The following is a 26,451-nucleotide window of genomic DNA, read 5'->3' as shown; positions in this document are numbered from 1 at the left end:
CAGAACTTGTTGAGTCAGTGAGAGGAACATCCTCTCTGGATTATCAGTTTTTTTGCAGCCTCTTGCATCCCATTCTGGATCTAAACTACCAGATTCCTAGCGCAGAGCTACAAATTGGAAAAGGAAGCTTTCCTGATACAGAGACTTCCAGGTATCTTGGATTATTAAAAAAACATCAACTCTACCAGGCATGGATTTTCTGATTTCTTAGCGTTATCCTCTCCCCATTTGTTATTGCAAAGTTGAGAACATTGTTTTGAATATATGTACAATATATATATATTCATTCAAGTACAGAATTCTGTCTTTTGTTTAGAAAAAATTAGGGAAAAAAAGATGGTTACATGTTGGTGTGTGTGTGTGTTGCTTCTTTTGCAACCCTAGCTCACAGGTCTAACTAATGTCTCCTTGATTCTTACTTTATCTTTAATAAAGTGTTTAGATGCATGTTGCTAGAAAGAGCCATTGAGAAACTTACATATCTTTAAGACAGCTTGTGGCTTATATTAGCTCTGCTATTAAATTCTACCTACCATAAATGATTTGCTTTTAATAATTTGGAAATAAATAGATTTAGATTGAATGAACACTTCAGCAAAAAAGAGCCAAGGGATTTATGTTTTCAAGCTATGTGAAAGCATTCCTGTCTCTTTGTGCAGATATTTTGCTGCTCAAGTTGTAAGCCCACTAGAGGGCACTGTTGTCATGCTGTTGGCCATCAAGCATCTCTGGTTTAGTGGAGCAGGAAAGGCCATCACTGTTTAGTCTGCTCTCGAAGGGTCTCGGCATGACCAATGTGGACCCCATGGACTTCCTGGAACATGTGTTAGCAATTTAGGAGCAGACATTTATTTCTTTGTTTTACTGCCTGGCTCTTGGAAAAAAGTGTTGGTGCCGGGTTATGGGCTGTCTGGATCATGTCAGAGGCCATGGGGATCAAGTTCATGTGACAGGGCAAGCAAAGGGATGGAGGAGGTGAGGAAGCTGCCCCTCCCCAGGAGCAACAAATCGCTGCCTGTCTGTGGACTGCAGCCAAAAGACAGGCCTTGCGGAGTTCCTGGGACAGCTGAAAAAACACCGCATAATTCTGTCCAATTCCCTCTTTTGCTGGACTAGTGCATTAAATTGTACAGTTTTAATGTTTTTTTAAAAAGAGGTGGTGGTGGTGATGATGGGGAAGCTAGCTCAGTAATAATTTTTCTTTCCTCCTTCAAATTCCCAATTTAGCACCATCCCGAAGAGGGGACCTTGAAACCTTGGGCTACTGTATGTTGCAGTGGATCTGTGGAAGTCTACCCTGGGAGAGGAATTCGAAGCACCCTGAGGCTGTGCAGGCTGCGAAAACAAAGTAAAAAAAAAGTGTTATTTATTTATTTATTTACATGTTCTGCCCTAACTCTGCAAAGCAGGACAGATTGAGAGGATGGGGTATATGTTGGGAAAGTATGTGTGCAGGGATCACACTTTGTAATGAATTCGTCCTTTCTCCCCCCCCCCTCCCCCCCAAGAAAAAACTCCTTTAGCAAATCAAAGCAAACCTTAAGTATAGGTGTATGAAATAAAATACATTTTTGGATGGAAAGCATTGGCCCCTAAGTTACACTTCTGAAAGAATTGCAAGAATACAGTCAACATTAACTGTGCTTATTGTTCTTATTTTAATTAATATTTGATCCCCTTTTGTAAAAAAAATCCATTGGAAAGCAAGCTCCTTATTGCTGAGGGAGTCGAATGGCTTCCCTCTCCTCTTTTGTATTATCTCTGCTAAAGGACAGCAGCTGGCAGCTTTAATGAAGATGACAGGAGAAGGTTCTGCTAAGCTGCCAGGAGGTTCACAGATGAGGCTTTTTCTTGACAAAAAGCACAAGGTTGTTTTTTTTTTTCCAGTTGTAATGCATTCCCGGTCACTGGAAGGGAACCCATGTGTGGTTGTGCTTGTGTTAGGCTCCAGGATTAATCCTCAATGAATGAACTTTTCTTAAACAATCACAGCCTAGAGAACTCCTCTGAGGAGCCTCATAAAGTTGACATTCCAACTAATCTTGCTGCAAAGGTATTCACCTACACTTGGATCCTATTTGTTCTCCAAAGAATATATTCTTATGAAACTTTTGAAACTTATCTTTCAAGGATGGGGGTTACATGCTGTCACAACAATATTGTGAGATGGTCAGTTCTGAACACTCCATTGTTTAAGCCTATCCATCTTAACTCCCATCCATTTTCCGCTACTCAGTAGTGCATATCTCTTTAACTTAAATAAATGAAAACAGTCTGTACAGGATTCTTAGCCTTGACAGCTTTAGATAGCTAAGATAGCTGAGCTATCTTACTGTCTTGAATCTTAGGGTTTTGAATTTTTAAAATACAAACTAACCTCTGAAATATAATCCTGCAGCAAATCTCATTGAATACAACTGGACAATTATTAGTTGCAACTACAATATTCTGTTTACTTGAGAGACTTCGTATAATTACCTTTAACTTGACTGAAACACATGTTGGCATGTAGCGTTGATTAACTATTGGATAACAAAAAAGGTTCTTGATAAGTTGTCAGTTTTATTTTTAAGGTACCTTGCTTTTGAATGAAATTTTATTGTCTCCATTTATTCCCTTCTTTTTAAAGAGTATTTTCAGAAAGGCCATTCATAAGTGTGAAAAACAAAAGGAAACTGGAATTTCACCTGCTTCCTTCCCTGAAAGCATGTAATTAGCCCCTGCAAAATGGAACTTGTGTGGCAGTCTCTCTGCCATTACTGTGGGACATAAGTAAGTGAATTATTGGGCCCCACGCAGCCAGTTTCTTGGCTCATAATATACCAGTTATGCTGCAGTGGAGAGTTACACGTGGCAAAGGGAGAAAAGTTTTAAATAGGGCAAGTCACAACAGAGATACACAATAGGGATGGCTTGTTCTGAAGAAATCAATCTGCACATTCAGTTTGGCATTGGCTCTCTGCAGAGAGAGAGGGAGGGAGGGAGGTTAGCCTGCAGGCTGCAGATAATACAGATTGTATCTGTAAATGTTGACTTTGTACAGTATTGTTTAATATTTTCTCCTTTAAAACTCTTGATCACTACAATTCCCCATTACCTGTCTCTTAATGCAATTCAGTATTCAGTCAATGTAATCCTTAAAAATTATAATTCTACACTCAACAGTTAACCCCATGAAAAAAATGGTACATCTTGTTCCCAAAGTCCCATTACCACATACACACACATATATGCTCTTCGAGATTCTTGATATTTTACTACAAAAAATTAAACATTTCCAATGTTCATTGTGCTAATGCGGATTGAAGAACAAATTATAGACCCATGTTTCAAATGCCCAGATTTGGTTATTCTCAAGTTAAATGCTTGGGTAGTTATGAGTTCTCCATTAAGCTGTGTTATCTGATTAACTAGCATACTTGGTATAAGGCAACATTATATAAGTTAACTAGCCTAATGCAGAGAAAAGGTTTTGTAAATGTGTATATCTCTTTTTCCCCTTTCAATTCCTATATGAAACATCTTTATATTTATTAGAAAGGTAAGTTTTATGTCAGATAAGATGCAGTATTCAGCCAAATGACTACATTGCATATTTGACAACTCAGTTGGATTTTGGGCAAAAAGAATGAAGAAAGCATCTGCTGGAGAATTTGTGAAGCTAAAGTTGTCTGGTGTTAAGACAGCTTTTTGCCAAAGATGGCTTTGGATTCTAGCATGCATTAGTCTTTCTAGAATGAAAGGAATTATTAGCTTAAACAACAGGAGGACTCCAGATTTGGTACAGACAAACTGGTCTATTTCACTTAAAGTATTAGTATTACATATAGTTCTCTGTTAACAATGAGAATTGGATTTGAACTGGAATTGCACTAAGCAACATAATCATATATTGTGATGCCATGTGACCATACCATTTAGCAACAGCAGTTCCAGTTCCTGTTGCTAAGCAAACACTATGCAAGTTGTTAAGTGAGGACCTCATATACCACTTCCTGCTGGCTTCCCACTGACTGCTGAGTGTCCAGATCACTGTCACATGACCTCAGGGATGGTGTGAGGTCTGAGGATCAAGCATAAGTATCGCTTGTTTAGCACTGTCACAAATTCCACAAGTGGTGGTTAAACACAGTATAGATCACACAATGGGGCCTAAGCATAATCTGGTATGTAGATTTTTAAAACAATTAAACAAGGACAGATGAATGTCTGTACAGGTGGTTCTCGACTTAGATCACAAATGAGGCCAGCATTTCTGTTGCTAGGTAAGACATTGGTTAAGTGAATTTTGACCCATTTTACAGTCTCTCTTGCCACAGTTGTTAAGTGAATCACTGCAGTTGTTAAGCTAATAACCTGGATGTTAAATGAATCTGGCTTCCCCATTGACTTTGTTTGTCAGAAAAATGATCACATGACCTTGGAACACTGCAGACGTCATAAATATGTGTCAGTTGCCAAGCATCTGAATTTTGATCACATGACCTTGGGGATGCTGCAATGCTCATAAGTCAGTCTTTTCAGTGCTGTTATAGCTTTGAAAGGTCACTAAATGAACTGTTGTAAGTTGTGGACTAGTTGTACTGTTTCATTTGTTCTGTACCTAGAGCAGCAGTGCCCCAACCTTGTGACTTGGCAGCCCAGCCGGCGGGGGGAGGGGAGAGGAGAAACGGGCCACATGGGCTGGTGCATATGCACGTGCAGTTCAATTCATCTAAGCGGCCAGCCAGCGTGCAGGCACATGCACATGCAGTTCAACTAGTTGACTCGCATGCATGTGTGCATCGGCCCACCACTTGTGCGAGTCGAGCTGTGTTTGTGTACTGGCCTGCCATGCCTGCGGCCCAGTTGCAAATAGGCCACATCCGCAGCCTGGAGGTTGGGGACCCTTGATCTAGAAAACATTCTGCAACATTTTTTAATTAACATGTAACAAAAGCTTTATCTCTAATTTTTCCCCCATGGTTTTAAACACTATTTGATAGCCCTGTTTGAATGATATGCTTGTGAGCGATGGGGTGGAGAAGGTAGCATGCTGTGCAAACACCTTTATCCAAACACATGACCGATGAACTAATCCATAAAATCTTGGGCTAATGCTAAGTTGTGCTATGTCTTCAGTTTCATGGTCTTCGGACTGGTTTGAGTAACATTTGTGAATTCATGGGATGTATGGTGAGTTCATGGGCTAGGTAAGGCAGTTTAGATCTCATTTTCATCTTGGAGCAGATGGATAGTGATCTAAATGTGAAGAGCAACTCTGTCAGCCCTTTCCTGTGCTTAGATAACTCTTAATACAGTTAAGATTATTGTATTTAGGCCAAATTTAGATAGCCTACTTGGGATGAGTATGGATTTGAGTAATTTCCAGCAGGCCCTTGAAGATTTTTCAGGATCTTGCAGACCATTCTGCTATGTGCCTCATTAATTACTGGCAAAAAATGACAATATATATGCTTGATATAATTGGCCACAAGCAGCCCCTCTGTCAAAGTGCGCACAATGTGACTAAGTGAGAAAACCCAAATACAGTTTACAGAGAGGTTTGTAATTTATACATAGTGTACATATAGTACATATAAGTTTTATCCATACAAAAACAGATATACATACAAGTACTTTGAGACAGGCCTTGAACAAACAGCCATCAGCAAATTACAGCACGGAAGCACACACAGAGAGACACACCACAACAGGGCCTCTCTTATATTATAGCCTCTTAAAGTGGTGTATTTATTTATTTATTGGAATTTATAAAAAAAAAAACGAAGAAGAGAATAAAAATACAATGACAGGGACAATAGGCACATTAGTACACTTATGCACACCACTCTACTGACTACTTAAGTATGAAGTAAGGTCCATGGAAGTCAATTTATGACTGAAACTGTGAAATAACCCTGCTGACTCAAGACTACCATTGCATCATTACATTACAGTATTATAACAGCTGGTTAGCTTTGAAATCATCATTACCTTGACACCCTCTCTGTCTGGGTTTTCTGAAGGGCTGTGGAAAACAAAACATCTGAAGAAATGCCTATAATGCTGGTGGTGAAAGACAGAAAATGAATCTGACTGAGCACAAGATCAAGTTAGATTCAAGCTGACTCCAAGGTGGTCTCTCTTTTGCTTGATGTGCTCAAACTGGGCACCCTCTACCATGCATTCTTTCCTTTGAATTCTTTCCTTTGGGGCATAATGGAACTGACAGTGATCTAGACCAGGGATCAGTACAGTACAATCCAGTAGTAAAGACTATTATGTGTTTATTCTGGGCTACTGAATTTGTGTATGGGAGAGTGTGTGTGTGTGCGCGCGTGCGTGCACGCGCACATGCACTTGTTTTAGCATAGAAAGATGTGGACGCTGGGGTGGATTAAGCCTGTATAAGCAAGCAATTGACATATATGTTGACTTCAGGCCAGCTTCTGCTAATGGAGTCAGGATAGGAGGTGAAAGCCACTGGAAACTTCCTAGTAAAAATAAGTTAAAATATTGGGACCTTCGAGGTCCATTTTTGGCCTCTCTCTCTCTCTTTTAAAATATTTTAATTTTTCCTCTGTTAAAAGGATTTTTAAGAGAAGATTTGAAGGCTGTGATAAGCACAACTCCCAAGGTTTTCAGTCCTTATCTTGTAGAGATAATTTGAAAGGTAGAAGAAGCGCATTGTAGGTAGGCATAATCTTTGCTATAGCATTTTGTACTATAGAAAAGAATGTACAATTTAACCTAGAAATTTATTAAGCAAGAAACTCTTGATTTGGTGCAATTTTGGAATTACATTAGATTAGTATTCCGTATATTTACTTGGGAATAAGCCTCACTAAACTGAATAAACATAAATAAGAATAGCAAATTTATCAAATACCATCAATGTATAAATTCTATTTGTGAGCAACAAGGAGGATTCAGGTGAACTCTTTAAAATGTGGCTATTAATCTATACTATATTACAAAAGGTTTGGCAGGAGTTCTTGTGAATTTATTTTCTTGGCCATAATTCTGTGTAGTCTAATATCTGTCTATAAAGAGTTAATATAAAAGAGATGGAGATTTGCTAACTATTCTTGGTTCCCAAAGAGAAAAGAATTCGTTAGCTACCAAAGGGAGGGTTACTATTCTGCCCCCAATCTCACAAGTGGCTCATTCTTTTGGTTCTAGGCTTCTTGATGAACTGCCTGATTCAGTAACAAGGTGGGCTTCTGCAGGAGAAAACTGTGGTAAGTGTAAACACATGTGAGCATTATTATATATGTCACTTGAGGATGGCCACTCAAATTGCCTAGTTTATGATTCCAAATGGCCAATATTTCTATTTCAAACTTGGCTTGAAAAAGCTGAAAGGTGCACCTTCACAGTGGTAGAGAAAAGGATATCCTTCTGTTTCCTCCAAGCTTATCGAACTATGGACCTGGTCAAAATATTTTTCTCTTTCCTGCTTCTGCCTTCAGCTGGCACAGCATACTGTGATGCCTTTTAGAGCGACCTTGAATGAAGAGTGTCTTACACCTTCCATAAAAATGAACTATCCTTGATATTTGGCCACCTCAAGTCAAGTTGATTTGGTGTTTTTCTAAAAGAAAAGAGTGATGTGTGCTTTATTGACATGCCATAGAGATGCTTCATTCAGTGAGCGATAAAGGAATAGGTGGCTAATGTTATTTTTTTGTAAAATACCAAAATCCCACAATAGGTAGCTAATGATAGTTTTGAAAGAAAGTTAGAAAAAGTGGATACTGAATACCATATTTATTTTTGTTTTGTTAAAAAAGTGTTGCTGCTAGGTTGGTATCTTGCTTCTGTTTGTTCAATTTAACTTGCTCTACGATTCTGAGACAAAATGTTCACACAAGAAGTTAAAATGCTGTAATTATATAGTATATACCAGCACACTGTTAAGTTTGGCAAAACCTAAATTATTTTGTTGAAGATATTTAAAGCTTACTTGGAAAGAATTATTCTGCAAAGTGTTTGTTGCTGCAAAATATGTATGTTATTTAAGAGCACTTTTATATTTCCTCATGATTGTCAATATGAAATTTGCCTTTCTTCATAGGAGATGAACAACCTGCATGTGATAATGGGTGGTTTTTCCTTTTTCCTTTTGGTCCTCATAATTCTATAATGAATAGCATTTACCAAGATATAGCTACTTCCTTAAAGTTATTTGTTAGGAAAACTTTATTAATGCAATTTTAAAATGTTGAATAAATCACTATGACTACATATGCTATGTTAATGCCAATTCCCCTTGCTAGAAACTCTTGAGTGATCTGTTTTAAGTGACTTGAGTTATTTGGTGTTATCAGCAAAATTAGCCACCTCCGGATTATGAACAACAGTGACATTGGTATTGGTAATTCAAATAAACAATGTCCATTGCAATCTCCTTTACAAAAGACTTGTTGACACTTTTAGAAGAACTGGAACCTAGTGGGATTGTTTCTATAAAAACAAATTATTCTTCAACAAGATGTGTCCTATTGGCTTGAAAAGTTTGCTAATGTTTCTAATAGTTCACTTGAAACAAATATTAAACTAAGTAGCCTATCACTTCTTACATTACTCCCTAAAACCATTAACTATGATACTTTCCCCAGATTAAAGATGAATTTTCCTCTAGTACTTATTCTAATAGAGAGGTGGATTTAAGGACATATAATACTGTTAAGAGATCAGCATTTATACATTTTGACTTGTCTGTGGCTGAATACCATCTGGTCCTGCCAACTGAATTTCAAGGAACTATTTATGTCACTATTTCCGAGTTTCTTTTTTCTTTTTTAAAGTTTTAAAGTTAAACGTTAAAAAGAATACAAAACACAAAATACAAAGCATTTAATTAAAAATGAAACAAAAACAAAAATGTATACATTACAAATTAGTTAAGACAGTGCTTTCTTTCAAACAATATTCTAATACTTATTTCATATATCTGGGCAGTACTCCTACTCCCTCCTTATCTATTTACTCTCTGGTTTCTATTATTTATCCAATTATACCAGTTTTCCCAGACTGAATAATATTTTGAGTCTTCCTTTTCTTTTAATCTTAGGGTAAGTTTGTCCATTTCAGTGCAATTGTAGACTTTTTGGATTATTAAGTTTTCTATTGGCATCCGATCACCTTCCCAACATTGTGCAAGGGCTATCCTCGCTGCTGTAATTATATGTAAAATTAAATATCTTATTTCTTTTCCATATTCACCTTTTATTATTCCTGATTAAAAAAAATTCTGCCTTAAATTCTAATTGAATGTTTGTAATTTCTTTTATCCATGTCCGTATTTTTGTCCAATATTTTTTATTCTTCGGGCAAAGCCACCAAGCATAAAAGAAGGTACCCTTGTTTGTTTGCATTTTCAACAAAGTGGGCTTAAATTTGGATACATATTAGCTAATCTCAAAGAGGCCAGATACCACTGATAACACATTTTGTATTGGTTCTCTTTATATACCGTTGATTTTGTTATTTTGTAATTTTTTTTCCAAATTCTTTCCCAGTCTTCCAATTGAATGTTGTGCCCTACATTCCTTACCCATGCTATCATTGGGTCCTTAACTAATTCCTCTGCCATTTCAAACTCTGATAACTATACATATTTGAGATTACTTTTTCGTCTGTACCCTCTAAAAGTTTATCTAATTGGGTTGGTTTTACTTCTATTCTGTATTTCCACATCTTTTTTATACCTTGTTTTGAGCTGGAGGTATGGCCACCAATCTGTATTCAGCCCTTGCTCCCTGAACTCTTGATTTGTTTTTAGTATTCCTTGGGGCTCTAAAACATCATAATATTCGGTCATTTTTCCAATTTTTAGTGCATTGGGGTGTATCAGTGCCTCAGAGTTTCTATGTGTATTAATTCATGTATGAATATTGTTATACATTTCCAGGACAATTCATTTAGTTTCTCTGCAGCGTCTTGACAATTTTTTCATGCCCCTGTCTCCTTTACTACCCAGCCTTTTATAACTTCATTAGAAGGTATTTCTATAATTTTAATCATTAATGCTTTAAGCCCAAATAGGCCTACAATTATTATGTTGTTTGTTGTAACCTGTCATGCCCCCGGAGGAGCCTGACTCTGAGGAAGAGGAGGAACAGCCAACAGGGAGTGGAAGTGTGGTTCCAGATGTTGTGGAGGAGGCTGGGGAAGGGTAGAGGCCGGCTGAGCAGTCAGAGGAGGACCCAGGCCCACCCCCTATCCATCCTAGGGCATGCAGGGAGGAGAGGATCAGGGTAAAATGTGGTCTACTTGGGAGGAGAGGGCCATGATCCTCTTCATGGGTTGCAGGTGTGAGATCTGCATAAAAGTTGGACCTGCGTGCTAACAGACGCTGAAGACAAATTAGTGTTTTATTCATAAAGAAGGTTTATCTTGGTTGGTGTTCTTCCAATGGACTGTCCCTGGTTATCTTCCTGAAGTTGGGAATTATCTATCCTGGTCTGTCGTGGAACTTTATTCAATGCGGTTTGTTTTTAGTTTTTGGTTTGTTATTGGCTCTTTGAATTTGAACTGTGTTTCTTTCCTTTGAAATGTTATTTTGAAAATAGTTTACTCCACCACTGTGAACAATTAAACAGCGAAACCAAGTTGAAGGCATTAAAGGACTTTTAGTTACATTTTGGGTTTTGTTATATTTCTGGTATACTCTGGATCATCACATTTTGTCTCCAGCCACCCCTTCAACTTGTTTCTGCTTTTCGTGGGGTAATCATGGATCAGCTCAGAGCAGAGAACGCCCAGTTTAGCCAGCAAGTGGCTCTTTTGACTGCACAGGTTGCACAGATGCAAGCTGTCCGGCCACACCGTAAATGCCCAGGAGTGGTGCCAGATAAATTTGATGGATCACTGGCCCAATTTCCAGAATTTTTTGGGCAGTGCCAACTTTATATGAGCTTTCGGCCAGAGGACTTCTCCACTGACCGGTATAAGGTGTCGTTTTTTATTAGTTTGTTGTCAGGCTCTGCAGCATGTTGGGCGACGCCTCTGTTGACCCAGCCCAACCATGGGTTGGACAATTATGCCGAGCTTTGCCGTCAGTTTCAGGCCATGTTTGAGGACCCTGTTTGGAGCCAAACAGCAAACAGACATTTGAGAGAGTTGAAGCAGGGGCGTGGCTCGCTCATGTATTATATTGCTAGCTTTGGGGTGGTCGCCCAGGATGTACAATAGAATGAGGCAGCACTGTTAGACCAGTTCCAGGAGGGTTTGTCAGCGGAGGTGCTGGAGGAGTTGACGCACACTGAATGCCCTTGCACCCTTCAGGAGCTCATGCCTCTGTGTCTTCGTATTAATGCTAGGCTTCAGGAGCTACAGGTGCAATGATGGACAGAGACTGCATCTGTTCCCAGCAAGACGGTGCCTCTGGTGGAAGTGCCTTTGGAAGAACCCATGCAGTTGGAGGCTGCTTGCCCTTGCCTGACCCCAGTAGAAAAGGATAAGCGTCGTCGTGATGGGTTATGCCTCTATTGTGGCAATCGAGGCCATTTTGCAGCCAAGTGTCCTGTTAAGACATCCACAGCAGCGACGTCAATAGTGGTGGGAAATGAGTATTGCCCAGCCTACAGGGGTCTGTAGGTCAAGTTTCAAAGTCCCTAGGCCCGCCATCTTCACCATCCTTGCCATCCTCACCATCTTTGACATCTTCAACATCTTCGCCCCAGTCGTCATTGGTGAAGCATCTTGTGCTGACAGCAAGTATGTTTGTGCCTGGTCATGGAGCAGTGGAGATCCAAGCTTTGGTCGACTCAGGGGCCGTGGCCAATTTCATGGATGCTCATTTTGTTGAGCAGTGGTTCATTCCCAGCAACAGGTGTCCCCGCCAGTAATGGTGGAGATGATTGATGGTTGGTGCCTTCGTATGGGACCTGTGGTTGCTGCAACCAAACCCCTTTGCATGTGTATTGGGCAGCACATGGAGGAAGCCATGTTCTACGTTGCCGCAGTACCTCATTTTCAGGTGGTGCTGGGTTTGGAGTGGTTACAGGCCCATGATCCACAGATTGTCTGGTCGTCTGGAACTGCGCAATTTCTTAATAGGAAGTGTGCCAAACATTGCTTGTGTTCCTATGTAGGGGGTGTGATTACGCCCAAGGACTTGGATCTACCTGCAGAATTAGTGATCTATGTTCCAAGTGGGGGGAATCAATGCGCTGACGCATTGTCCTGGAAGCCTGAGTATACCCGAAGGGAGGACAAAATCTTGCTCCGGACAGTGATTCCTTTGGAGCGGTTTGCGGCCACAGAGGAACTTTGGACCTTTGAATGAGGATTCAGGAGGCGCAGCGACAGGATCCATTTGTAGCAGCTCGGCGTCATGAATTGGATGAGAATGGGAGACAAGAGACTCCTTAGGCATATATTGGGGATCTGTTGCGGTTCCGTGATCGCATTTACGTCCCTGGAGGTCCTCTTCATGGTCTTACCTTACGTCTATGTCATGATAGTCCAGCAGCAGGACACTTTGGGGTGTTCAAAACACTGCACCTCATCTCCAGGACATTTTGGTGGCTGAGAGTTAAATATGATGTGTCAGGATATGTGGCGTCCTGTGGGATCTGTTGACAAGCCAAGTATGCTCCTGGTGTGCCCCCTGGTCTCTTGCAGCCATTACCAACGCCATAAAGACCTTGGGGGACAGTTTCATTTGACTTCATCACTGAATTGCCACCATCGAAGGGTGCTACAACCATTTTGGTGGTGGTGGATATGTTGACTAAAATGGTTCACTTTATTCCATGTGTGGGCCTTCGTACGGCCAGGATAACGGCCCAGTTGTTTATCTCCCATATTCCAGTTGCATGGGTTACCAGACTGAATAGTATCAGATCGGGGGGGTAAAATTTACAGCATGCTTCTGACAGACCCTACTTGTGAAACTGCAGGTTCAGGCATATCTGTCGTCCACCCATCACCCCAAAACTGATGGGGGGACAGAGAGAGTGAATGCTATTTTGGAGCAGTACCTCCGCTGTTTCAGCAATACTCAACAAGACAATTGGGTGGAAGTGCTGCCGGTGGCAGAATTTGCTTACAACGATGCTCAACATGCATCCACCTGTGTGTCCCTGTTCTTTGCCAACTATGGTTTTCATCCACAACTTTTTCCTTTAGCTCAGTCTGACTCCCCAGTTCCGGCAGTGGATACATTCTTGCAAGAGTTAAAAGCCATGCACCACATGGTCCAAGACCAACTAGAGAGAGACAAGGAGGACTACAAACACTTTGCAGACTGACATCATCGTGATATCCTGCCTTTAGCAGTAGGCGATCAGGTGTGGCTTTCTACTCAATACTTACCGACAATGTGGCCATTGAAAAAGCTTGATCACTGGGACCTTTTCCGATCGAGGCATTGATCAATCCTGTGGCTTTTCATCTTTCCCTGCCACAGACCATGTGTATCCATCAGTGGTGGTATTCAAAAAAATTTACTACCGGTTCTGTGGGCGTGGCTTGGTGGGTGTGGCCATGTGACTGGATGGGCATAGCTTTTTTTTTGCAGCCCCCACCCATTTTTGTGAGCTTCTTAGCCACAGAGGAGCCTCTGGGGGGCGTTTTTGCTCCCCTAAGGCTCCTCTGGGGCTCTGGAAGAAAAGGAACAGAGCATGGGAGGGGCTGACCTCCTCCCTCCATTTTTTGCCTTCCTGGGCCTTAGCAAGGGAATCCCGGCATAGCTGATCTTATCTACAGCTGATTATTGGGAGGGGAAAAAAAGAAATACCTAAGGCGATTGTCAGGCAGGTGGGTGGGCTGAGCGAGCTTTGGGCAGGAGGGCGACCAGGTGGGGGGCGTGGCCAGCCAGAACTGACTACCAGTTTGGCGACCCATGTCAAATTCTTGCTACCGGTTCACCCGATCTGTTGCAAACCAGCTGAATACCACCACTGGTATCCATCCTGTTTTTCATCGCTCCCTGTTACTCCCTGTGTCGGGTAACAGCCTGCATAGATCAGCTCCACCACTGCTGGGCTCGGTAGCCCCTCGGAGAGGCAGAGTATGAAGTGGATAGCATCCGAGATTCATACCATATGCAGGGCCAATTTCAGTATTTGGTTGCATGGAAAGGTTATGGACCAGAGGACTTCACCTGGGTCAATGCCACTGATGTTCATGCTTCTCGTTTGGTCCATGACTTCCACGCTTCGTTTCCTCAATGTCCTCATCTGCCTAGTCCTGGGGGAGGGGGCCCTGTGGAGGAAGGGGATAGTGTCATGCCCCTGGAGGAGACTGACTCTGAGGAAGAGGAGGAACAGCCAACGGGGTGTGGAAGTGTGGCTTCAGAGGTGGTGGAGGAGGCTGGGGAAGGGCAGAGGCTGGCTGAGCAGTCAGAGGACCCAGGCCTACCCCCTATCTATCCTAGGGCATGCAGGGAGGAGAGGATCAGGGTAAAATGTGGTCTACTTGGGAGGAGAGGGCCATGATCCTCTTCATGGGTTGCAGGTGTGAGATCTGCATAAAAGTTGGACCTGCGTGCTAACAGACGCTGGAGACAAATTAGTGTTTTATTCATAAAGGTTTATCTTGGTTGGCGTTCTTCCAACGGACTGTCCCTGTTCCTGAAGTTGGGAGTTATCTATCCTGGTCTGTCGTGGAACTTTATTGAATGCGGTTTGTTTTTGGTTTTTGCTTCCTTATCGGCTCTTTGAATTTGAACTGTGTTTCTTTCCCTTGAAATGTTATTTTGAAAATAGTTTACTCCTCCACTGTGAAGCCAAAACAAACAAAACAGTGAAGCCAAGTTGAAGGCATTAAAGGACTTTTAGTTACATTTTGGGTTTTGTTATATTTCTGATATACTCTGGGTCATCACAGAAACCCATATTATATCCTGGCATGCCTTCTGAATTTATACTCCATTCTCTTCTTGTTTTTTATAAAGGATTTTTTTAGCTTGTTCGATGCTTCACAGAAACCGCTTTGGTAATTTTGGGGGGCTTGATAATATTGTCTAAGTTGTGGTACACATTCTAGCAGGGTTTCTGGTTATGAATTTGAATAACTGCAAGCATTCTGGAGAGATGGTAGCCTTTTATTATTATTATTATTTTGACAAGTTTCTTACACTGGACTTCCCTATTTTCATTTCATTTTAAGTTACTTTTGCTAACAAACCTCTGGTTTCCTTTGATTTACTAACACAATTTATATAATAAAAGGATTAAGATGTCCTCTGAGGAGGAGGTTGATCTCATTTTTGATGACTAAGCAGGTTTTTTTTACAATAACGTTGATGTAATTTCTCATTGCCTTCTTTTAGGATTTTTAAAAAATTTCCAATAAGCCTGAAATTCTCCGGTAGTCTTCTTTTGCAGCACTAAGCAGGGCTGAGTTTAGATAACCTTTTTAACTCAAGAAGATTGGTCGGGTGCTGCCATTAGGCCTTATATCTAGCTCCCCTTTGTTCAATGAATAACTGTACGAAGACAATTGTTCTGGATATCACCTTTATTATATGTGGAATGAACATTTTGACATTTTCTATGAAGATTGCTGTTTCCATTTTATATGAAATATTTCATTTTTTAATGTAACATTCAAATAAACTTAACATTTTTGGTGGGTTTGTTTGTTTGAAAAGACTTGCAGTATAACCAAGTGGCTCACAAGAAATACTTTATGTATAATCCACTTTTGGAACTTGTTCTTAAGCTGAAAAATCAAACAATTCTACAGGTGTAATAGTAGCAGCCATATCAATTGCATTTTTGAACATTACAAAAATGCAGGGAAGTCAAGAGATCATAAGGCAAGTTATAAGACCACAGAAATAGCATGAACCGTACCATGGATCAAATAGTCTTCAGTGCAAATTGTGAGTGTTTATTTTCTTTACATTGATGAATCACTATGTGCTTGTCTCCAATTCTTCACAACTAGGTTGAGTACTAAGTAAAGGGTTATGTACTCACCTTTACTTTAAAGGTATACATTTGAGTTTTCTATCCCTACCCCCCATCTTTTTTTCCTTTTCAGGTGTATCCTTCTAGAATAAAATCTGGAGTTCAGTATTAATAGCTCTAAGCTCTGAGTTATTTGTACTTCATCCATATTTAAATATGTTCCTGTTACATGGCATGAAATAAACTGGTGTGTTTGTATTTATTTGTAGGCTTGTAGAAACAACAACTTTTTCAGCTATTCATTCCAAACTGTCAAGTAACTACATTAAGTTAATGCACATGTTTAATTGGTCAGTAGAATAAACTTAAGTGGGCCATGATGTAACCAGTGGTTATAGTGACATGAAAAGCAATATAAACTTTCTTCAAATTCTCTGAAAAAGCCTGATAAAATGTGTATTTGATACAATGGAAAAATCTATATTTGTCATAAAGGCATTTGATTAGCCAATGTTGAAAGTAGAATGAGGAACTAGAGAAATACATAACTTAAGTAAATACTTATATGATTAAAATTATATTATTGGTGTGCGTTAACTGGTCTGTTATGTTTTTTCCAGATGAAATAGCCAGATTTTTAAAAAATGTCTCTAATTTAACATATGATGAAAAACCCCAATATGAAATATTGAGGAAAATCTTTTTCAATGGCCTGGAACAAAAAGGAATTTGTTACAAGGAGACACTGGATTTAACTTCTGTTCAAAGCACTCTAAATGAATGCACAATTCACCACAGGAAAGTAAGTAATGAAACAATAAAGGTCAGGTCTAAATAAATAAAGGTAATAATACACCTTGTAAGTATTACCATGTTTCTCCAACAATATGCCCCCCCAATAGGAAGACCCAGCATGTTTTCTAGGCATAAAATGAAATTAAGCCCCTCCCCCCCAAATTTAGGCCTATTTTAAAACATGCAAAATTGGGGGAAGGGCGGGGGGGACTTGCCATTAAGAGCGCCCCGTGGGCAGCCATGCCTCGCCACCAGCCGCTCCTAACGGGCAATCATGGCAGAGCACAGAGAGCTCCCTACTGCCTCCAAGCACCTTTGCTGCAGACTCAAGACCTTCGGCACCCACCGATGCTGCTTCCTCCGCCTCTGTTGCTTCCTTTCTACCCGTGCCTCCGCCCTGTTTGGAGCTGCCGCTGCGTTTGGAACACCACCACCGCGTTTGGAGCTTCTGCTTCCGAGTTTCGAGCTGCTGCCGTGTTTGGAGCACCACAGCGACAAGGGTAGAAGGGAAAGCAATGGCAGTGGAGGAAGCAGTAGCAGCGGGTGCCAAAGGTCTCAGGTCTGCAGCAAAGGTGCTTGGCGGGAGTAGGGAACTCTCCATGCTCTGCCATGATTGCCCATTAGGAACAGCTGGTGGCGAGGCATGGCTGCTCACGGGGCACTCTAGGTAAGGATGCAAGGAGGGGAATTAAGTCACCACCGAAAAGACGGCCTAGCCGTATTTTCAGGGCTCAAAAAAAAAAAAAAAAAAGACCTGGCCTTATTTTATGGGAAAGATGGTAGTTAACTTTAAATCAAATTTGATATTTCGGGAAATTAAACTTGTAGGAGTATATAAGATGTCTTTTTCAAATTATTCCTTTTAATTGTTGAATTGAAAATGTGGTAACTTTTGAGGGAAATGGAAGAAAAAAACAATAGATGTGAGGATCAAAGAGATCCCTGGTATATTCTTAGCAGCTAACAGAACCTGGCTCAAAAGCTAAATTTTTCTGACCCAGCTGAATTCCCCGAAAGCAAACAAAGATAAACTCAAAAACTGAACCGTTCACGGTTTTGTTCTACAAATACCTCTTTGTAGTTAACAGATGGCTTGCAGCCAAGTAGTCCAATTAGAAAAACCTTCAAATAAATCAGTTATCACACTTAATCCTTCGAACATTTTTTGCCTTCTGCAAAAGCAAAAACCATTTGCAACCAGGCTTATATTCCCTAGAGGGAAGGGCCATTACGTTGCCTCCTTACTCCCGAGTCATCTGTGCAGCTTCAGCTGTTCCCTCCTACAAAATCATCCTGCGCTCACATGCACTTAGCACAGGCTCTTCTGAAACTTCATCACTGCTGCCAGCACCCACCATCCCTGAAGGGAGCAGTCCACTCCCTGATGGTCCCGCCCCCCCTCCGAGTCCTCGCTCTCCTCCTCTATCTGCACCTGCTGCCAGCTAATCACAACATAGAGTTGGACCAGGTTAGTACTATTTTGATATTTTATATCCATAAAATATCAAAATAGACTAGAGTGGAAAATAAAAAAAATATTCCAGGAGGCGGCAGTAACTAATCATGGTTTCAGAGGAACTGCATCAATATTTCCACGAAGCCATTCAGTACTAAGCTTGCTTTACAGGAATTTCAACTTGGAAGAGCTTCGGATTATTGCTAGAGACAGATTAAGATGGTGAGCATTTGTCAATCCAGTCACTTGGGAGTAAAAAAGGACTGTGGCATCTAAGTAAACTGTAAAGTAGATTATGCTACATTTTTAAACATTTGTTTCTGATTTAAGGTATGGAACAACCACTGCTCAGTGTTAAAGTGCTAAATCTTCAGATTAGATAATCTAGTACAGGGCCGTCAAGCTCCCAGCCCACAAGCCAGATGCATCACATGTTGATCACACTCACACCTGGTTTAGCGAAGTAGAAAAAAGTCCCAACATGTCATGTGATGCTGCCATGACACCCCTGATCTAGTATATCAAACTTTGACATTTTCTTGGATAGGTTCCAAAAAGAATTTTACACTCAAGTTGGGGGATATTGTCTTACTTGGAGCAGATAAATTTTATATTTTCTGCATAATATAGTTTTTGTTAGTCGTATTTGTGAATCATCATGAATGCCAGCAACATTCCAGACCATATTTAAAGCAGTTGCTTTTTATTGCTCCAGCTATTTCATTTTCTCTATCACTAGCACCAACCTCAAGATTTTAATTTTTGGCCATATTTTCATTCTTGCCTCCCAAAACTCTGTACTTGGATTATGAGTGTCTCAATATAAATTAACCGTGGTACCATAGTGCTCCTTATTTTTGTTATTGGAAATTTACACTAAGAGTAGTAGTAGTAACAAATCTTTATTATTAATCTTGGATTAATATCATTTTCCAAGTCCAATTAAAAACATGAGATGGCTGTCTCTTACCATATGGATAAGTCTGAAGTCTTTGTTGATGAGTATTCATTAAGGCAAGGTCAAGATGTCATTCAGTTTTAATATCCCTAGTGAACTTTGGACTGTCACAATAATGTTAGTAAAAAAATGTGGGATGCAAACTAAAGTGACTGATCGGCTGTAAGATAAATGGTGATCCAAATCTTAGTGCACAGATGGTTTTGATTTGCTGAGTTTTGTAGCTGTTGCAACTGAAGACATAAAATAGCACCTAGTCATAAATTAGCTCTTTGGAAACCAAACCTTGGCACCAAAGCTTTACAACCTTCAATTAGTAGCAAAAGAAGTATTTGAATGACTCTGGTATTGACATTGGTAGGTCTGCATAGTAATCATTCCTAATAGAAGAGAATCTCTGTTTGAGGGGCTTTTGCATGGCTAATTAACTACCACTGAGAATATGTAATTTTTTCATGATCTCCCGATTGTCACCTTTCTCTCATGGTACAATTACATTTTATTGTAGCAAGTGCCTTTGGAAACCCAATTGTCAACACTATTTACGTTGTGCAGAAAAGCAGAACAAAAGTTCATGTTTAATAAAAAGCCACTGGATTTTGATCTTGGTAATTGCCAATACTTTTTCCCCCCAGAGTTTTATAGACTTTGGTATTTTTTTCATCACTTCTTCCACAAAGCAAAAAGCCATTTCCTTGCTGCTGTGGTTGCCATTTAATCTAAATTAATTGGAGCAGCTTCTTTTTGTATCTGTGATTGGTACACTTTTCTAAAGTTAATTGAAATATGCATTTTAATTAAGAAATCTTGCTTTTTGACAAAGTTTACTTCTTTCATCTGTAAACACAGATCTAAGTTATAGTCACGGATTCTATTAAAGCTATAGCAATATCCTTAATATTCTTAATAATTCTACTTTAAAAGATCCTCTTGGACCGTAATCCTCTGAAACATCCAAGGATTTATAGGAGCTCCTCATAAAATGAAGCAGACTTCCATTCTCAGATTCAGCCTCCTCCCTCCTCATTCTTCTCCAAGGTTTTCAAGTTGGGAAATCTAAAACTTATAAAATACCAGAACAGCACACCTAAAGATTCACAAGTCTTATGAGTTTTCTCATTCTAGGACTTGGAAGTAAATTTAGACCAATTTGCTTACAATGGGGAGTACTTATTTTAAATATCAGAAAATAGTTTAACACCAATCAGTGATCATACAGTTTTACAATAACAGGACACAGCCTGCATAAATGATGTCTTGTGATATAGGTTGCAGTTGGTTGGGCACACACACACACACACACACACACACACAGAGTTAGAATAACTTTTGTCACTTTGAATGTACACTAATCGGCTTGTATTAAAATAAAATACTGCATACTCTCTCAAAGGGTCTCCACCTCTAATATACCTAAACATGACAAAATAAATACAAAAGTATGCATATACCTACATATGAGAAATTGATAGAAAACTATCAGTTACTATGAGTCACTTAGATAGTGAAATTGGCATTGTATAAACTTGTTTGATGAATAATAAAAATAAATTTGTGATGGATTTGGCTGGGAACAAGGACTGGAATTCTAGCCAGAGATTGTGGTCTGCAGACATCTTCGGCATACCTGAGGATTTTTTTTTTCTTTGAGCTGCTTGTATGTCACAATACACTTGCTTTTAAAGCTGTATTTTGTTTCAGTTGTGATTTTCCCATGCAAGATTGTAGTGATGAAGGGAAGGGAACTTCCACTAATTCCAAATTTGATATTTGGGGTCTATTCTTAGTTTTTACCAATGCAATTGCTTCAGAGCTGTTTAAATAGAGAAAAAAAGACCTGCAGTTCAGATTTGAGATTGAAGTAGGACAAATAATCTTCCATATTAAAGTATTGTAGAATTGATTAATTTATATAATGACAATAATTTTGTACCAGGATATATTTTACTTTATTTTAATACTTTAAAATTTGTAGCTTGATATGACATGATAGAAAATACAATATAATCCATTTTTTCCTGTCCATAACATAAAAAAAAGATGGAAGAGATCCTTCATATTCCAAATATGGAGCTAGCAGAAACAGAGATAATACTGGCAAGAGTTTATAAAAAAGTAATTACTCCTTTAGTTGTTATATGTGTCTGGTGTTTGTCATAATACAGTAAATCCTTGATTAAACAAATAAAGACAAGGATTGCTTCAAAGCTGAATGTTTGCTACGTGATGAATGGGATTTTTCTCACCTAGAAACATATGAAAGAAAAGCATCTTTACCGATAGCAGTGAATTATTGCCTTAAGTCGTTCAATTTTGGCAAAACTCAGATTCTGGATATCCACCAAACAGTTACATTAAAATTAGGCTTGTAACAGTGTGCTGACGAATATGGGGATTGATACCAGCTTAGATAATTTTAAGATCTCTGGCTTGGAGTATCTTTTTGTTAAAAAAGGGCATAAAAAAGAACACATACTCATTGCCTAATTAAAACATTCCCCTTTCCCTGCTATTTGGAACTAAATTTTAAATCTATTTTGTAAAAAAATGGTTTAAAGAATTGGACATGATAAATCTTTGCCCATTCTTTGTAAATAATTCATAACTCTTGCCTCTTGAGTGGAATACTGGAATTGGAGATACCCATTCAAGTTTGTGCTTTGTCCAGTGCATTTTATTTGATGGTCTTAGTGCATTGCCAATGCATCCTACTTCATAACTCTTACTCCATTTAAACATTGGTATAATTACTAATCTTTCCAATTCCTTTTACTGTTACTGCTCTTTTCTAGGTTTCATAGCACAAACACATTTTGCAGCTGTTCAGATTTCAATTTAAACAGCCTCCTGATACATGTAAACCAACAGCTTTAAAGTAATAGGGAATTTTTAAGGAAGAGGCATAAAAAAATGAAGAGATATTGCCTATCAACATGTTATAGATTACATTTAAAAGCTTAGAAAAATATTTTAGTTACTATTTTTTCATTTGTGACACTGACATTAAAATACAGCATGATATTGACAAACTGTTTAACCTCTACTAAAGGTTACTAAGTCATCTTAATTTCTCTAAAAAATATACTGAAACATTTTTTTAAAGTAATGCTGCCTTAGAAAATCAAATTGTAATAATCTTAAATAGCTTCAAATTTCATAAAATTTGTCTATTCCTTGCATGGCTGCATTAAAAAGCAATGCTTTTTTCTAGTATTGTACACGATCTATTTTATGTTAGGACTCATTCAAGTTCTTTTAACATAAAACTAATTCAGTGGATGAAGGCTGCAGCAGTACTATGTCATTTCATGGATTGCACTCGGGATGGCTTAATTTGTATATTTAATAGGCTCATTTGCTGATGCCGACACTGAAGCAAGTAAAAGGACAAGAAAGCCAACTAGAGAACAAAGAGTTTTTTAATCTTAGAAAAGCTACTGCACAAATGAAAAGTAGCCAAATACAAGATAAGCCAGTACTGGTTAGATTGTATAAGTTTACTGGAACTTCAATGGTAAGTTTATGTTGCATTAAAAAAAAATCATTTTACCTTTTTTCTAGAACATGAAGTACAGATGATAAATGGAAATAAAGTATATTTGTCTTGAAATACATTCCATGAATATGAAAATGTTGCTAGAAATTACTATCAAATAATATGCCTAATGTCCCAGACAGAGATTACCAGGGCTAACAAACCATTAAGAACAAATATTCTGTTCCATTATTATAATTAGTATGGTATTTTCTAAATTTAAAGGCTTCTAAATTTTTACTCAAATCTTCAAAAATTTAAAAACTTCATTATATTACTCAATGCAAGATTAAGATAACTGACCCTCAATTCATATTGCTCACATAGTAGTCTCTACAAATGTAAATATTTAATATTTCACTGTTGTGACTCATACGCTGCACACTAGTGGGTACCTAAGGTATTTAAAAGATATTTAAATACAATGGGTATTTATGCAGTGCTTCAGACACCACACATTTGGAAAATTGTAATTTTCTGTGATTATATAAATTAAAAATTATCTGCAAGAAATAATAGAAATGTTTGATTTGCATGTTTGGGAATGGGAACGGTCCTTAGACTTGTACGTTCTCCACACTTTATAAAAGTTGACATGTTAGTTTTCTAGTATATGATTATTACTTGTTTGAAACAAATTTCAGTCTTTTCCAAGTGAAATATCTGTACCCCCCCCAGGCACAGTTTGCAGCAAAACATTAACAAAAGACTCTTCAGATACATCTTTTTAATCATTCCACTTTATTGGGTTTTTTTTAAAAAAAATCAATGTAGTAACTATTTTTAGTTAAGCTTTGGTAATATAAGTAAAGAACAAAGGGAAAAATACTTAGACCTCTCTAGCAACAAAGTACTGAATATTTGGTCTCAGACGAATTGCTACTAGTAACATTTTGCCTTGTTTTACAGGACAATGTAAAACCACTGCCCTGCACTGATTCCTGCAGTTCTTTCCAGAATTTTGAAGAAAATTGTAGAGAAAATGGAGTCACATATTCAGTAGTCCATCAGCCAGAATGTGTTCAAAGTCTGACTAGTACTTCCACATGCTGCCCCTCTCAGATTGGACTGAATGGAAAACTGTTTCAGTATATTGTGGCCATTGTTGTCCTTGTCTTCTTAATAATGCTCTCTCTCTATTTCCTTTGATACCTTCTCCAGTAAGTGCTCAGGAAATGCAGTTATCCATTTGTATTCAGATTTTCTTGGTAGATATTTTCAGTGTGATTTGCTAGAATAAATTTGTTTCCAAATAAAATTATCTTATGTACAGATTAATATATAAAGTTGCCTATATTTTCCAGTATGCTACAAAAACTATCAGATTTTAAACATTTGAAATATACACCATTCCCCAAACTCCCAAGTTTAATGCTTTGTACACTGGGATGCACTACAAGCCTACAATGAAGTTCCCCATGAATTACAATCGTATTATTTTCAAATTTATTTGGAACCATTTTTATTCATCTTTGCTTACCTTACTACAATACGGGCATTCACCAAATATGACATTAAAACTTTGTCGACTTGAAGGAAGCCCACGTAACCACTGGAGATTAAAACAAGGTGTTATTTGCTGCATTTGAAGATAGATGATGGCTATGAAAATGTTGCAAACAGAGTAAGCATCTCTCCTATTCAAGGCTTTAAATCAAGAGTACATTCTGATCAAAGATAATCTCTCTCTCAAACACACACAATCTTCCCTAAGAGTGAAGTTGACTTCTTAAGAGAACCAATTCTGATAGTTTGGTTATACTTAGGGTTACATTTGTTTTAAAAACAATGCTAAGACTCATCTAAAAGTAGAATTTGCAGTAATTATTAGTTACTTAAAACACTGAGAAATAAAATAGCAAGTGATGCATAACTGAGCAATAATATTCTACATCAGTATATATCATTATTGTAAAAATCTACTTGTTCTCTACCAAGCAATTAGATTCCCCTTAGTTTTAAATTCATACAGCTACTGCATGGAGTTAAATGCCTAGAACAAAGAAATATTGAATGCTTATGATAATCATACCTCATATAAACAAACTTGATGAAAAGATTGGCCACAATGAGAGTCATCACAAACCTGGTCTGGAATAACCCCATCCAGACGATAAGCATAGCAAATACCACAATCCATAGAGAAATCCTTAAAAATATAAAATATAACTATACTGATGAGGTGGTTGTGTTTAGTACATGCACTGCACACAAATCAAAGTTCATCCAGGATTTATGAATAACACAAATAGCAGAAGTTATACAGCACACTAAAACAAACCAAATTACATGATGGCTCAACAGCATTTGTAAAGTTCATCAATTATGTCAAGTTGTAATACATGTTAACTTTTTTGTAAAAAAAAATCAGGCACTTTGACATTAATTTTATCAATTTTATATCGCACTGTAGCTGTCTATGAATTTATATACATGAATTACACATATGCACGCAACCTGTTTACATCATCTATGGCTTATGGAATGTTTTGCTAGGAGTCCTACCTCTTGGCATAGCATTCATAACTAATCATGCCTCTGCTGAATCTCTTCCTGTCTAAAACTAATATTCAAATATGAAAGGGACACCGAAATCTTCCAGTATCAAATGGGGAAGGATAATCAGTTATCCCCACCATTAAAAATGTTATGTGCAAATGGGTTTCTTCCTGAACAGGGAAAGCCTTGGGAGACTCCCCATCTAGCTGTGTCCATAAAAGAGGCAAACAAGCAGGAAAAAGCTTTGCAAAGCCAAAAGCAGCCCACATAGGGGAAACGATCCCAGCCATATTAGGGCTTAGTACTGCATCCCAATGCCAGAGAGGCTTCCAAACAAACCTCCGTGCTTGGCCAATGAAGCCACATTTATGGACTGGGTCTTTGCCCCAACCAGATGGTCATCAAGAGATTGTTAATGTCCTTGGGAAAGCCATCTGCCTGCGTGCAAAGATGGCAGCTTTAGGACAAAGTTCCCCAAACCTTTCCACTATTTATTCTCCTTCCTCTCCCAGAAACCCATATTTCTTCAATAAAAAGAAGGAGGAGCAGAATTGTTGAGCTCCCCTCCCCACAATTAACTTAAATCTCCAGGTCTGCTCTCCAATCTCATCCCATATAACCACTTAGTTTGCTAAATTTAGTGCTTGCCTGGAAAGAGGGTGAAAAAAAGTTATTTACCTTGTTGATTCATTGCTAGACTGAAAAACAGAGGAAAGGAAGCAAACAAGCAAAGAAAACCTTTCTGCAAGTTGTTTGTCTTGAGCTGAAAAAAAAGCTCAGCTCTAAAAAAAAAGCGGCTAAAGCAAGGTAGATAGTTGCCCTGGAAAATTCTTAAAAGGCAATTCTAATGATCACATGTGTAGCTGAAGGCCCCAGAATATGTTCAGAAATTATGAGGACACTATGCCTTACTTAACTTGTATCGAAGTTTGATGATTGGAACTATTTACTTAGGAAATGCTAAGAGAAAAAGACCAAAAATGAAAAAAGCCAAAAACAGTCACTGGATATTGTTTGATTAGTTCAAATCTATAGATCTGCCCAACTCCTAAAGCTCAGTACACAACTATAAATAAACTTACTATAAACTGTAAAAAGAGTAAATAAAATATATGAATAAAAAATCAAACAAGAATAAAATATTGAAAAAAAATCCAGGTAGAAATTATGTGTTTTTCTCCAGAGGGAATTAAATGATACCTCAATTGGTACTGAGAAACTGGAAGAAAATTGTAGTTATCTTGCTTTGGAATATTAAAATGGACTTTAGGAGAAAAGAACTATCTGGGCAAAGTGTGGAGAATAAGATCTTGGCAGAAATGATTTTTCTGCCAAGTCTTGAATCTGAGACAATCCA

The 26,451-nt window shown here is 38.5% G+C and overlaps 2 protein-coding genes across 5 annotated transcripts in view; one reads left to right on the top strand and one right to left on the bottom strand.

Moving 5' to 3' along the window:
• VRK2 (VRK serine/threonine kinase 2) overlaps nucleotides 1-23,873 on the top strand; it is a 56,447-nt gene extending 32,574 nt beyond the window's left edge. For 2 of the 3 annotated variants that reach the window (XM_026696057.2, XM_087930403.1), the window contains exons 9-13: nucleotides 1,228-1,348; nucleotides 7,165-7,223; nucleotides 16,472-16,653; nucleotides 22,410-22,574; nucleotides 23,505-23,873. In XM_026696057.2, the coding sequence (XP_026551842.1) occupies nucleotides 1,228-1,348; nucleotides 7,165-7,223; nucleotides 16,472-16,653; nucleotides 22,410-22,574; nucleotides 23,505-23,744 (767 nt within the window). In that variant the 3' untranslated portion in view covers nucleotides 23,745-23,873. The remainder of the gene's footprint in view (nucleotides 1-1,227; nucleotides 1,349-7,164; nucleotides 7,224-16,471; nucleotides 16,654-22,409; nucleotides 22,575-23,504) is intronic. The other variant, XM_087930407.1, reaches the window with a different exon arrangement.
• FANCL (FA complementation group L) overlaps nucleotides 23,326-26,451 on the bottom strand; it is a 43,579-nt gene continuing 40,453 nt past the window's right edge. For both annotated transcript variants that reach the window (XM_026696058.2, XM_087930420.1), the window contains 3 exons: nucleotides 24,628-24,744; nucleotides 24,076-24,147; nucleotides 23,326-23,826 (listed from right to left, as the gene is read on the bottom strand). In XM_026696058.2, coding sequence (XP_026551843.1) covers nucleotides 23,791-23,826; nucleotides 24,076-24,147; nucleotides 24,628-24,744 — 225 coding nt within the window. In that variant the 3' untranslated portion in view covers nucleotides 23,326-23,790. The remainder of the gene's footprint in view (nucleotides 23,827-24,075; nucleotides 24,148-24,627; nucleotides 24,745-26,451) is intronic.

The sequence above is a fragment of the Pseudonaja textilis genome, chromosome 1, assembly GCF_049901715.1.
Source record: "Pseudonaja textilis isolate UNSWEBS1 chromosome 1, rPseTex1.2, whole genome shotgun sequence".
Classification (NCBI taxonomy): domain Eukaryota; kingdom Metazoa; phylum Chordata; class Lepidosauria; order Squamata; family Elapidae; genus Pseudonaja; species Pseudonaja textilis.
The sequence above is the reverse complement of the archived record's forward strand: the minus strand, read 5'-3'. Positions and strand labels throughout refer to the sequence as shown.